Here is a 13,747-nt window from a genome sequence, read left to right as displayed (position 1 = left end):
CCAGTTACCAATATGGATCCGGCGATTCTAACAATCCGATACCGATTCTTTGATAGTTGATGACCACAGACAATTTCAGTTTTAAAGCACCTGTAGCAAGATTGTGGGCCTCAAGGGTTACAATTTCTGAAAACAAAAAGGAAAGAAACAGAAAATAAGGAGACAAGAGCTAGATGTACTCCAGATGACAACATCATTTATATGAATATTCTGGTTTGGAATTTTGATCCCTTGAGGTGGTCCAACCCCAACCCTAACCCTAACCCTAACCCTAACCCCAGCCACATATGGGAACTACCACTTAATATTAAATATTAGGGTTTTTGAGAAATGTCCATTTGTCCAAATGCCCTTCTACAACTTTTCTAATTGTAATCTCCCCCTTATTTTCAAAACATTGTAGCATTTTGGTCCAATCCGTTAGAATGGGACATTAGACGTTAGTTTTAGGGAATCTAATGATCAAAATGCCCCTTTAATAAAAACCCATCAAAATTAAAGAATAAAATGATCAAATTGCCCTCATCTTCCCCAAACCGTTTAGGGTTTGAAACTGAAAATTTTTTTTCTTCAAATCGGTTAGGGTTTGAACCAATTTGGAAAGCAAGGGATCAGAAGAAGAAAGTGGTGGATTCCGAGACTACACCACTGCTGGTTTCGTCTATGCGAGGTCTTGGGAGGGGTGAGTTTGGAGTCGGTCTTAACCTTTGGCATTTTTTTTTGGCACAAAAAGAATGCCGTCGCTACTCATAACATAAAAATCCAAACAATTTGCCCCTGGCAATCCAAACTTTTTAACCATTGCATTAAGCATGGCTTTAATTGGAGTTGGGATCATCTCCAATGAGACGCGCACCCAATGAGAATCCTACAATTGGATTGACTTGGCATGCATCAGGATGTGGGCCTACCCACATTGGCTAATCCAACTCCTAATTAGTTGAAGGGAGAATGTTCTCTGTGCCGCAGCGCAGGCTGTACCCAGACACATGGATACCCTATGCAGGGGCAAGGTGGTCATTACACCCACCCCCATGTGCCTGGACACAACCTACGGCACAGAGCGGGCCACGGCTTCACCTAACCTTCTTGACTCTTGCTGATCTTAACCTTGTACTTTTCGTAATTTCAGATAGATCTAATTTGTTTATTTACACAAAATATCGGGTGATAGAGATAGTTCTCTAAATAATTAATCAAATGTGTTCCTTTCACCTAGAAAACAAACCTAACATTCTATCCTTCACCTTTTGCAACAAGTTTATGGTGGAGATTTGGGAACGCTGAATATTAAAATGAAGTGTGGAACTAACAGTCAAATCTTTTTATAGTTGCAACTCTAATTTGGATAAGAGAGAGAGAATGCTACCCAGTCGCACCAGACACGTTGCTCTTACGCTTTAACATAGGAGTGTGTGAAATGACCGCTGCAACCCTGGTCATTTATGAGATTCCAGGGGAAGAACGATCATTTTGCGTAGGGGTAGCATGGGTTGCACGATCAGGTGGCATTCTCTTTCCCATATTTTGAAGGGAAATTTTTAGAAGGTGAACAATCTATCAACTATGGAATTCCTATCTCAGTATTGCATAATGGTTTTCCCTAAGGGTGTTAAATGGTCCAGTTTCAGTTAAGGTGTTCAATTAATTGGTCTCAATTTTGAAACTATAATCAAACCATTTATTAAACGGCTTCATAATTTCGATAAATGGTTTCTGTTTGATTTTGGCACATTTATGTATTTAGTTCGTGTTGAACCGATCACTTTCGTTCTATCTGTTGGTTCGAGGTTTTTTTTTTTTTTTTTGGTTGTCAAAATGGAGTTTACTAATGAGGATCCATGTGTACAACCTATAGTTTCAGATGAACAAAGTCTTGAAAAAGCCGAGGAATGGAGTGCGGTCATTCTGTCCTATACATGATGGATAGTGTCTTTCTAGTCAGGGCATCTGCTAAACAATTTGCAGCCCTAGGAATACAAAAGAAAGAGTTAAATTGGAAAGATGAGAAAAATTGTTTGAAATCTTGGAACACTATTGAGACCTCCAAAGGATGGATTCTTGAAGGGTCATTGATCAAATCAACAATCTCCCTGTTATCCGCTTCGATTTCTAGGCGAGTGAAGCACAATTTCAATGCTTGATAGATAACACATCTAATTGCAACACAATCCTCTTGAAGTGGAGCAGCAAAATGATGCCGCATTGAAATTGCTTGAGCAATGTGTCTCTCATGGTTGGGGTTTAAATTTGACACCCTAGTAAATGGTAATCTTAATTACTAGTCAATTTTTTATTAAAAAAGTTGTCGATTTTGAAATAAATGTATGGTTAGAGCTTTGAAGATTTTGAGAAAAAAAAAATGGATGGATAGAAAGAAAAGATAAATATGCCAATACACACGAAGGGATTAAAATGATTCAATTTCTTGTCGGAATTTGACATATGACCAAATTACAGTATGGTTTTCTCTCTAAGAATGAATGGATTTGCCAAGGAAAAATCCTTTGATCGAGAAATTTAGAGGGTTGCATAGGTATCACGCAATATTGTAGGGTATTTTTGACTATTCATAAATAAGAATAAATATTTATGAACACTGATGGTTGTACGGTTTCGATCCTCTAATCATAATCTCTATTAGACTTTAAATTAAAAAAGGAGTGAGGGGTGGAGGGTCTCTATTTGGGATTTTAATAGGTTAGGCCTATCTTATGGAATAATAGATTAGATATAAGACAAAGACAATCATGGAGCAACTAGTCTAGGTTGCTTTATTGGAGTGATTCCAAAGGAATTTCTTTCTTATCTTTCCTAAAGTATCCTGACCAGAATTAAAGTTAGAGGTTTGGACATAATTGCTTTTAGTAATGGGTAAATGTTTTCTAACTAGGCCACCAACACTACTATTATCTTGTTGGCCCAAGCATACTTGCCAGCCGACAATTTTAATTAGGTTAAAATTTTAAGGATAGGAAAATCTCAAAATTCTCTATTTACATGTCAAGTTTAAGCCGATCCAAGTTGGTCAAGTGATAAAACAAAATTCTAGTATTCAGGTTAATTCCGATTAGTTTTCAATTGATTCCAACCTATTTTAGGAAAAAAATCCTCTCCAATTCCTTGATCGCAGAGTGTGGTGTCAATTCGGTGTTGAGAGCTCGACACTTAGCATGCACTAAATCTAACAGTGCCGAGCTCAAGAAAGAAAAAAAAAAACCTGGCATACTCAATCAATCTCCAACTGTTAGATGTTGTGCTTGTCAGGTGTCGACCTCTCAACCCTGAATTGCACTGCACTCGATGATGAAGGAATTGGAGAGGATTTAATCATTGAATTGAAATCAGAATCAGCTTGACCTAGATTCCAAATTTGATAACCTTGCTTGTTGGGGCTGTAAAATTGCTCCTTTATTCTAAGTAATTCTTGGATGAATCATAATGTGCAATTGTTTTCATGAGAGCTAGACACACACATTCCTGTAAGAACAAAAGAATGGCTCACGAGAATAAATACTCTAGAATGGTTCTTATATAGGGTTAGAAAGATCATGTAAACATCTCAATTGGTACAATTTCAACTTAAAATGAGTAAAAGAAGTAACTAAAATTAAGAAATGGCAAGAGATAAATAGTAAAGCATCTCATTAATACACTTGAAAGGATCTTAAAATTTTTAATAAAATCAAGGGTAAAATCGTCCGATGAAACCGACACACCATGGGGTAACAAGAGTGTACGTCTCTTGAGGGCTTTTGGTTGAAACGTTTGGGAATCAAAATCTCTTCAACATCACAAAAGTCACTCTCTGTTTCTCTCTCTCCAGTCTCCAGACTCTCCACTACTTGCTTTCTCATTATAACGTTCTTATCTTGTTATTTTATTGATGAGAAGAGGAGCCATTCTCTTAATTTAAGCCACCGCCGGCGGCGGCCATGTAAAACGCCTCAATCTCCCGTCATCCCAATCACCCAGTGGTCTCCCATGCATGGATGAAGTAATATTGTTCTTGAATCGATGGATCGAAAATCGATGGACTTAACTCCTCTCAGGTTTTCTGTCCCATCAGGTTCGTAGGTTCTTCTCATAGGGGACCAGAAATGACAACCTCACCCCCTGCCCGAACACACTACCTGGGTGGGGTGAGATCATCATTTTCATCCTCTCTATGAGAGGAACCTACGAACCTGACCAGGCCTTAGTTAGTAAATTCGCGTATCATACGCGTATTATATGCGTCCCCATATTTTTAAACATATAATACTCCCGTCTCCGTATTTTCCTGTATTTTTATAAAAAATGCATTTTTAATCAAGCGCATATTATACTCGTATAATACGCGTATTATACGTTTTTTTAAAAAAATTACCCAAAAGATTAGAATTTAGGGAAACGATTTCACTTTCCCTTTGTCCCTTTCGATTGCGTTGAACATCCAACCGTAGCAGGCAAAAGTAGCCGCCCTCCATCTCTAATCATCCTCGCCATCTCCGTTCAACAAAGCGGCACTTAAGTCTTGTACTCTCCTCTTGTTTCTCTGGTCTTTCAACTTGCTCATGTCATTTTCGGACAATCTACATTCATTTCTTGTAGATTATTGATATTTTGGTATGTTAAATGATAATCTTAGAGATGTTATACGACATATTATATTATTGTGTTTATTTTAGTTAATAAAATCATGATATTATTTTGTTTATTAGGTGGTGAATGCATGTTATATAATGAATATATGTCTGTTTTTTAAAAGTATTATTGCCGTCTCGCCGTATTATACCCGTATTAAACGCGTACCGTATTATTACCGTATGCATTTTATGAAGCCGGATTTTTAAAAGTATTATTCTTGTCTAATCCGTTTAAGCGCATGCGTATCCGTTCTGTTCAATTGCCGTTCCGAACTTACTAACTAAGGACCAGGCAGAGAACACGAAAGGAGAAAAATTCAAAATGGATCAAACCGTCATACACATTACCCGATAAAACCCCTTCCAAGATTTATCTAATGACAATCTTCAGTTAGGTTGTAATTCATGTTGAGTCAATTTTGATTATAACAATATATTTTCATACAAATTATATATATTTAGGGAAAACGATCAATATTGAAATCGTACACACTCAAGTAACGATGGGAAATTGAAGAGTAATGGGAACTACGACATTAAATGTAGAGCGAGACTACAAAGGGCATCTAAAAATCTGGTCAAATGGATAAAGGTTTTGTCAATTGGTATCCCCAATTTAACAATGAAAGATTTTCTCGATAACTCAAATATTTGACATTGATAGTTTTTATTTTATTTTATTTATTTTTATTTTTTTTGGGGGGTGGGTTTATGAAATTTGACATTGGTAGTTAGTAAATCAATTTTTGTATACATGTTTTCTATACTATCCTACTGCAAAATTCAATTCTAATTCAAGGCTATAAATTTTTTTGGGTTCGTGTTTTTGTGGGGGAGCATGGATCGAATTCAGTCAGATATTGACATTATAATATTTATATCCGATTATATTTAGACGGATTCAGATAATATCTAATTAATTTTTAGACAGATTTGGATAATATTCTATCTGTTGACATCTTTGGTGTTTTGTTGATGAGAGTTAGGGTTGAGACTTGAGAGTTTAGCACCTTCTGCTCTTTTTAGTCATTGATTTTCTTACGTTTTTTATTTTTGATTTTTATCTTGTATTTATTTTAATAGTTATGTGATTCTATGTATCACAATGCATAAAACAATATATATAAACTAATATAAATTATAGAAAAAGAATCACATTATCTTAACTTATAAAATTATTTAAAAAAAAAAAAAAAAAACTTAATCAGATAGACAAATACAAAGATATATTTCGGATATTTATTATCTACAGATTGCTAAACGAATCAGACAATAATCAGTCGGATAGGGGAATTATCATATTCGTATCTAATTATTTATTGGACGGATTCAGATTCTCTGAAATGGATACGAACTCGAATCGAATACGAATTTTTGAATATCCGTTGACATCCTTATAATATAGCATCATGGGGCTGGGTGGGGTGGTCATTATGCCCCCCATCGGGTGGGCGGTACATAGTACACTCCCCACAAAGAACTTTTATCATTTTTTAAGGGGAAATGGTTTTTATGGGGAGTGTGGCGCTTGTGCCCAGACACAAGAGAAGCGAAATGACCACTCCACAGTCCATCCCGATGAATTACAAAATGACTGCCCCTATTGATACTTTCGAGTATGCTCCCATTGGCTTCAGCATGCGTACAGGGGGCCACACTCCCTACACAAATTTCACATAGGAATGTAGGAAGATAGGATATCGTCCTTCCACCGGTGGTGGCAAATATTTTGTTCAGTTCTTGGCAATCAGTCCGCGTCACCTCTACGCGCCGCATCTCCACGAGGACATGCCACGTTTTTTGTTAACCTTCCCACCACCCAAACACCCTTGCGACACTACGCTATCCCCATCGTGCTTCTTCATGGTTCCATGACTGAAAATCTTTTAAAGTACTCGAAGAGAACGAAGCTCTGTAAGCACAAAAAAACCAAGATAGTTTTTGGAGGAACTCGAAAGAGGATAGAGGGGTGGTGTTCTCTATTCTTATTTCTTTAATTTTGATTCTTTATAATATAAAAGGAAGTAAAGAGGAGAAATGCCTGCTCAATATCAGCAACAGCACGAAGCGGCAGAAGAGGCGGTCAGCTTATTACCTAGTCGGTCTCTCGATTCCGAGCTAGAAGAAGTAAACAGTGAAGAAGAAACAGCTTTCGAGGCCAGTGAGAAGATTGTGGTTGTGGGTGTGGACGAGAGCGAGAGTAGTCAATCCAAAGATTCTTCCTCTGTTCCACCCTTCTCATGGAAGAAATTGTGGTTGTTTACGGGTCCAGGCTTCCTCATGAGCATTGCCTTTCTCGACCCAGGCAACCTAGAAGGCGATCTCCAGTCAGGAGCGATCGCGGGTTACTCTTTGTTGTGGCTGTTGATGTGGGCTACCATCATGGGACTTCTGATTCAGTTGTTGTCGGCTAGGCTTGGTGTTGCGACAGGAAAGCACTTGGCGGAGCTCTGTAGGGAGGAGTACCCAACATGGGCTGCCTACCTCTTGTGGATCATGACGGAGATAGCCTTGATTGGAGCTGATATTCAGGAGGTTATTGGTAGTGCTATTGCGATCAAGATTCTCAGTAATGGATTTCTGCCGCTCTGGGCCGGAGTTCTCATCACAGCATTTGATTGGTAATTTTCCTTTTCTCTTATATAATTTTTTTCCCTAGGGGTTATTCCAATTCTTATTTGGGCATTAAGTCTGGCTTATTGATTTTGCTTTCTTTTGATAATAAAGGAGGGGGGGGGGGGGAATTCCCCTTTTATGATTGATTTTGGTCTCTGTTTGCTTTTATTTGATTTTTTTTTTTTTCCCGATTAAGTTTTACCAAATAGTTATTGAAAGGTTTTAATTTGAGTTAAGAAAAATATCTCCTTCCACCAGTGCATTCTCCTGTGATGGATTCGAGTCAGAGGATTTGGTTCTGAAGGGAGCAGAGGGTGTGCTGAGTTTATACTTTCTCTTTGTCTGATTAATAGAAGCCAGTCGGTCGCTTAGTAGAGAGATAGTTATGGCTCAAAATTTGAACTTCACAGATTTTTTTTTCTACTCTTGTTTACAGTTTCATCTTTTTATTTCTTGAGAACTATGGAGTGAGGAAATTAGAAGCCCTTTTTGCAGTTCTCATTGGAACAATGGGACTTTCATTTGCCTGGATGTTTGGTGAGGCCAAGCCCAATGGCAAGGAACTTCTTCTAGGTGAGATAGCTAGTTTGTGCCCTGCTTCCCCTGTAATAGTTGTTACTATTGTACTTTCACAGCTGAAAGCACTACATGGATTGATTCTTCTTTGTAGGTGTTTTGGTACCAAAACTAAGCTCGAGGACAATACGGCAAGCGGTTGGTGTTGTAGGTTGTGTAATTATGCCTCACAATGTGTATTTGCATTCTGCTCTTGTACAGTCGAGGAAGATCGAAACCCACAAGAAAGGCCGGGTCCAAGAGGCCCTTAATTACTATACCATAGAGTCTACTGTTGCCTTGGCCATCTCTTTCATGATCAATCTCTTTGTCACAACTGTTTTTGCAAAGGGATTTTATGGTACAGATAAGGCTGATAGTATAGGTCTAGTAAATGCGGGTCAGTATCTTGAAGAGAAGTATGGAGGAGGACTATTACCAATTCTCTACATCTGGGGAATTGGGTTATTAGCAGCTGGACAGAGTAGCACTATCACAGGAACATATGCTGGTCAGTTTATTATGGGAGGTTTTCTCAATCTCCGTTTGAAGAAATGGTTGAGGTCAGTCATTACAAGGAGTGTTGCTATTATCCCTACAATAATTGTTGCCCTTGTGTTTGACTCGTCTGATGCTACATTGGATGTTCTAAATGAATGGCTTAATGTCCTTCAATCGGTTCAGATTCCTTTTGCCCTTATTCCCCTTCTTAGCTTGGTCTCCAAGGAGGAGATAATGGGTGTTTTTAAGATCGGACATACTCTCAAGGTGAGATGCTAGCTCTATTATTTGGTTCTTTTTTTTTGTTCTTTGGGGGGGGGGGGGGGGGGGGAAGGGGGAAGTGGGACAAGTTTTCACGCCATAGATTTAATCCATGACTTGAATATCTGTTTCTTTGCGTAAATAATTGTTGTCTTTCTAAAGACCATGTCACTTTGATCAACTTGCTTGGTGTTTATCTTGAATCCTAATCATCTTGAACTTTAAGAAGTTAAAATGCAGTCACATGCATTCAACTGCTTCAGTACAGAGTATATCTATTGCATTTTTTTTAGTACATTTACTGCACCCATCGGAATTGATATTATCAGTGACATCATCAGCCTTTCATTTCTCCTTATTGGTTATACTTCTCATTAAAATAGTCGCGTCCATATTCTTCATTCTTTTATGTGCATACTCTTTTTCTTTTTGGTTCTCGTGGATGCTCTTGTCCATACATTGCTCCTGTTTTAAGTATAACCATGAATTATTTTTGTATTGTGTTCCTTTACAAATCACTGATTCTTGTGCAAGATCCATTTGGAATGACTCTAACGATCTCTGCCAGCGCATATTCTTTAGCTAAAATTTATTTGGAGGAGCTGCAGTTACTATTCTTTGTATTCTTTTTTGGTGCTATATGTATTTTTTTTAACAGTGATAACCATGTACCAAATAGAAATGGACCAGCTTTGGTGCAAATTGCTTTCTCTATGCCTCTGCAATTACAGTGATGCATTAGCAATCAACATGTGTAGGCATTAGGATATATAGTGTTTTGTAGTCTTTCTCATGGTCTTTTGTGGAGGACGATGAAGTAGTTAATTGTTGAAATAGTCAACCTTGAAAGAAATTCAAATCTCCCAACACTTCAGAGTGTTGCAGGGGTACTTTGGAAACTGGTACAAAGGCATGTTCCTGTAAGTTTTATAAGTTTTGGGTGTCATATAAGTGACTTTACTGTTTGTTAGAGTCGGGCGGACAGACTGGTAGTTGCTTAATGAGGACTTTGGGTTTCAAAGGACCCAGCAGACATGCTCAGGGGTATGCTTTGTGCATTTTTATTACAAGAAATATAGAGTACTGTTTGGCATGGGCCTTATGTGCGCAGAAATCTTAGGCGTAACATAGGTAAGCCTTCTCTTCTTCCATTCAAGCTTCTATATTCTAGCTCTCTTTCTAATTTTGAATCCTCCTTTCTTTTAATTCTTTATTTTGTTTCTATCTCTGTAATTTCTCTGTCCTGCTACTATTAGTGATAATCAACCTCCATTATCAGCCTTGCAAGGATCCCAAAATTCCCACGCTCCATAACCTGAACCTGAACCGATTCTCCACCTCCCTACATAGTTCCCTCCCGCATCGAGCCAAGAAATCGCATCCAGATTTAAATTGAAGTAAAGTAGATAATATTTTCTCTGTTTTTGCTTAGCAATTCTTTCTTTTTGCCAGCCTTTTCTGGATGTCTTCAAATTAACTAAAAATTTAACTAGTCATCTATAAATACTAGAGCAAGGGTGGAGCTCCACCAAGAGGGGGGGGGGTGTACCTACCCAAAGTTTTAGAGATAACCTTGTGATTATTTATAAATGTTAAATATAAATGATAAAGCCATTTGGAGTTTTTATTTGATTGCAGTTCTCATTGCAAACATCAAATCTGTCTTAACGTTGAACACTGGAAATGCTTGCTTCTATTAAAACTGAAGATTAATTCCAGTATAAGTGAAATTGGCGATAAAAGAATAATGCTTTATATGTTCAATTAATGTTTTGAATGTGTGGTGTAGGCTTTAGCTTGGTTTGTAGCAGCCATGGTGATACTTATCAACGGGTATCTGTTATTGGATTTCTTCTCTGCTGAAGTAAATGGATTGTTATTTGGCTCTTTGGTCTGTGCTGCTACAGCCGCATATGCGGCATTTGTCGTTTATCTTATTTTACGAGGCAGCATCCTTTCCACTTGGTTCAGTCGTGTATGCTCTAAGAGTTCAATGGACAATGTGAACTGAAAATTAATTTTCCAGTGTGTGAATCACAAAGGTTTAAGATCATGTTGTACATTAACGTTTCGAATTCAATGGGAGCAGTACAATTCCTAATTCAGCTGCTGCATAACTAACTCTGCTGGTATGTTCTGCACATATTTCCTGCATGCAGTTGTATTCCGCACCAAATTATAATTATGCTCATGTGCCAATGAAGCAAATTTTTGGTATTCCACTGTAATTGTAATACTTACTTGTTGTATAATGTTGTCAAGTTGCAATGTTCCAAGACTAGCTTTCAAAATACTTGAAATGAAATGAATTTATGTATGCAGCGCCTCGAAGATCCTTCTTTACCTGACCATTTATTTCTTTCTATCTCCATCCTTACTTTCCTTTCACTCTGGAATTTTTGTGTGTGTTTGTTGGAGATTTTCCTTTGTTAATTGCACAGGTGTTTCTTTTCCTTTCAGAGGTGAGACACTGTTCAGGTAGGATGCACTCTGTCCTGATTAGGAACCCCATAAATCAATAATTTCTACTTGTTTTCTTGGCTGAGCATCTAAAGTACAATGCATATTTACTAGTTTCCTTGCCTAATGCCTAAGCAACCGGTTTACTAAGGCTGTGTTTGGTATATATTCTCGGAATAGATTCTGGATCTAGAATCCATTTTGAAACGCGATTCTTCTCTATTTTCTTGCTTCAAAATGTGTTCCGAACCCAGAATCTATTCCGAGAACGCATAACAAACTCAACTTTAGTCTCCTGTTTCTTTATTCTTTTTTTATAGTACTGATAAGAAACATCAACAGTACTAGGGACATAGTGGGCAGTTTCTTTTTTTTTTTTTTTTTTTTTTTTTTTTTTTTGTGCCAACACTTTATTCTATCCATCCCCTTGTGATTGTGAAAAGGTTAAACATGATAACAATGATCCAACTCTGAATCAGTTACTGGGCAGAAATTAGGCAGCAGGATCAAAGATACAAATGATTTGAAGGGAATGGTTAGTACTTAATGAGTGCAAAATACCACTAAGATGGTCATTTCAATTACAGAGAAATAGAAAATAAAGAAGCACAAGAAATTGCATTCAGCTTTGATGAAGAAAAAAATAGACTAAATGTTCAACAAGGATAAATGAGGATTTTTTTATGAAAAAAAAAAAAAAAAAAGAGCTTAAGAAAATAACAAAGTTTCGACATTCTTTCTCCTAGAGGTGAAGAGCTTGTCTGCTCATTTATGAGCAATAGACATTTCTCCCCTAGATTTCTTAACAAAACATACAGATTTAAATCATTTCATCAGTTAATATATATCATACAATAAGTTAAAAATAATTCCTAATGTATCATCTCTTGACAATCCGTTCAAACTACAAAATGTGTCTATCCTGTTCTTGTGTACTGTGCAGTCTTGATATTAGGGGTATCAATGGGCCGGTTCAGGCCGGTTTCGGTTTGGGCTTTTCGGTTTCGGTGTGACTTTTATAGAAACCGAAACCAAACCATTAAGAAATGTTTGGTTTCGGTTTCGGTGCGGTTTGGTTTCTTGTCGATTTTGGTTTATGATAACGGGTTGATATCGGTTTGGTACTGGTTTTATATAACTAGTAAGGTCCGGTTAATGCTAAATTTTCTTCTTTTTCTCTTTTAAGTACATAAAATATTTCAAATACAATGCATCTTTGTATCCTATGTCGTATGGCCTATGGATACAATTGGTTGGGTAATCACTAACAAAGGATATGAGATAAAGTGATAAACTATCACAACACATTTAGGGGGCAATGGCGCATTAGGCATTTATTGATTTACTTATTTATCGGGTTAGGTCGGTTTGGTTTGGGTTCGGGCTACCGGTGCACCGTCGGGCTAGCCCAAATCAAACCAAACCGTTTGCCTCTCTGGATCCACAAACCGAACCCGAACCATTAAGAGTTCGGTCCGGTGTGGTCCGGGCTGGTTCGGGCTGGTTTGGGCCAGTTTCATCGGTTCGGGTTGGGTATTGACATCCCTACTTGATATACTCCTCGTAACGCTATTTTTTGCGAATCTTCAACAAAACCATTTTTCATATAAGTTGCAATAAAGTGAGACTGAAACAATAATATAGAGGGTCATTTTGCAGTTCCATTTGATAACTCAAAACTGCCATCACAACTAACAAAGCATGATACCCCTTCTGACAACCTACGGTCCCACACATTATCCAGCTCCAGCTGCTTCTGAATAATCTGATTGGGAAGGATTGGAAGTAGGGATGTAAATGAATAGTCGAAATTTGTTTTCGCATTTGTGTCAGTATCTGTTTAGCACTATCTGAATTCGTCCGAAAGCTAAATGGATACGGATAGGCTATAGCTATTCGAAAAATTATATTTACATGTAAACGGATAAAATATCCAATCCGTATCCGTTTAGCACTATCCGAATCCATCCGAAAGCTAATTGGATTTGGATGCGGATGCGGATATAGCACCATCCGATCCGAATCCGATCCGTTTACATCCCTAATTGGAAGCAATGAGTTGCAAGTCATAAACCCATTTGATGGCGAAATAAGGATTGGAGCACATTTTTTTCCTACACGGCCTGTTTAAACAAGTTTATCTACATGGTCAGGTCTACCATTGTCAGACCCTTGGGAAGCCTTTGTGTTGTCTTCATTTTAAATTTCAGGGTCTATCTAGAAAAAAATCTATATCATTTAGGCTCCCTTTGATTGCAAATGAAGTGGGTAAGGAAATGAAGAAAAATATTTTCATTTTCTGTAAATTATATTTTACTTTCTAAGGAAACATATGAATTTCCCTTGCAGCTGAATACGAAAAGTGATTTTTCCTGTAAAATATATTTTACTTTTCATAAAATATTCGCATTTCCCTTGCAATTAATCAGAGCCTTAGGATTTTTCTTTTTTCGTTTATTTTTAACTATCAAATTAGTATACAATTGTCAACAAATGATGCAATTTCAACTAGTTGTATACATTGGATCCATGTCGATTGGCCACTCGTCAAGTTTGAAGGTCAAATTCAATTTTTTGACTCCGTCATATTTTGAATTTTTTGCCTTGCTGTTTAAATCTTAATCAAGAAGTATGAAAAAAAAAATCTTAAAATTGACTTGTTTATTTTTCCACGTGGTGAAAATTTTTGAGTTGTAATTTATTACATGAATCAAGGTTTAAAATAT

The 13,747-nt window shown here is 37.3% G+C and overlaps 1 protein-coding gene across 2 annotated transcripts; it reads left to right on the top strand.

Annotated features, from left to right (window-relative positions):
* Window positions 1-6,609: 6,609 nt before the first annotated feature.
* Window positions 6,610-11,830, top strand: LOC122662436 (metal transporter Nramp2-like). 2 transcript variants are annotated; one of them, XM_043858069.1, is made up of 4 exons: window positions 6,610-7,249; window positions 7,681-7,817; window positions 7,915-8,604; window positions 11,819-11,830. In XM_043858069.1, exons 1-3 carry the CDS (start codon window positions 6,666-6,668, stop codon window positions 8,577-8,579), a joined length of 1,386 nt encoding a protein of 461 aa, XP_043714004.1. In that variant the 5' UTR covers window positions 6,610-6,665; the 3' UTR covers window positions 8,580-8,604; window positions 11,819-11,830. The 2 variants fall into 2 exon arrangements, with proteins under 2 accessions (XP_043714004.1, XP_043714003.1); XM_043858068.1 differs by lacking the exon at window positions 11,819-11,830 and adding an exon at window positions 10,351-10,691 and having other exon boundaries at window positions 7,915-8,567.
* The last annotated feature ends 1,917 nt before the right edge of the window (window positions 11,831-13,747 follow it).

This window comes from Telopea speciosissima, chromosome 5 (assembly GCF_018873765.1).
Source record: "Telopea speciosissima isolate NSW1024214 ecotype Mountain lineage chromosome 5, Tspe_v1, whole genome shotgun sequence".
NCBI classification, from domain to species: domain Eukaryota; kingdom Viridiplantae; phylum Streptophyta; class Magnoliopsida; order Proteales; family Proteaceae; genus Telopea; species Telopea speciosissima.
The sequence above is the reverse complement of the archived record's forward strand: the minus strand, read 5'-3'. Positions and strand labels throughout refer to the sequence as shown.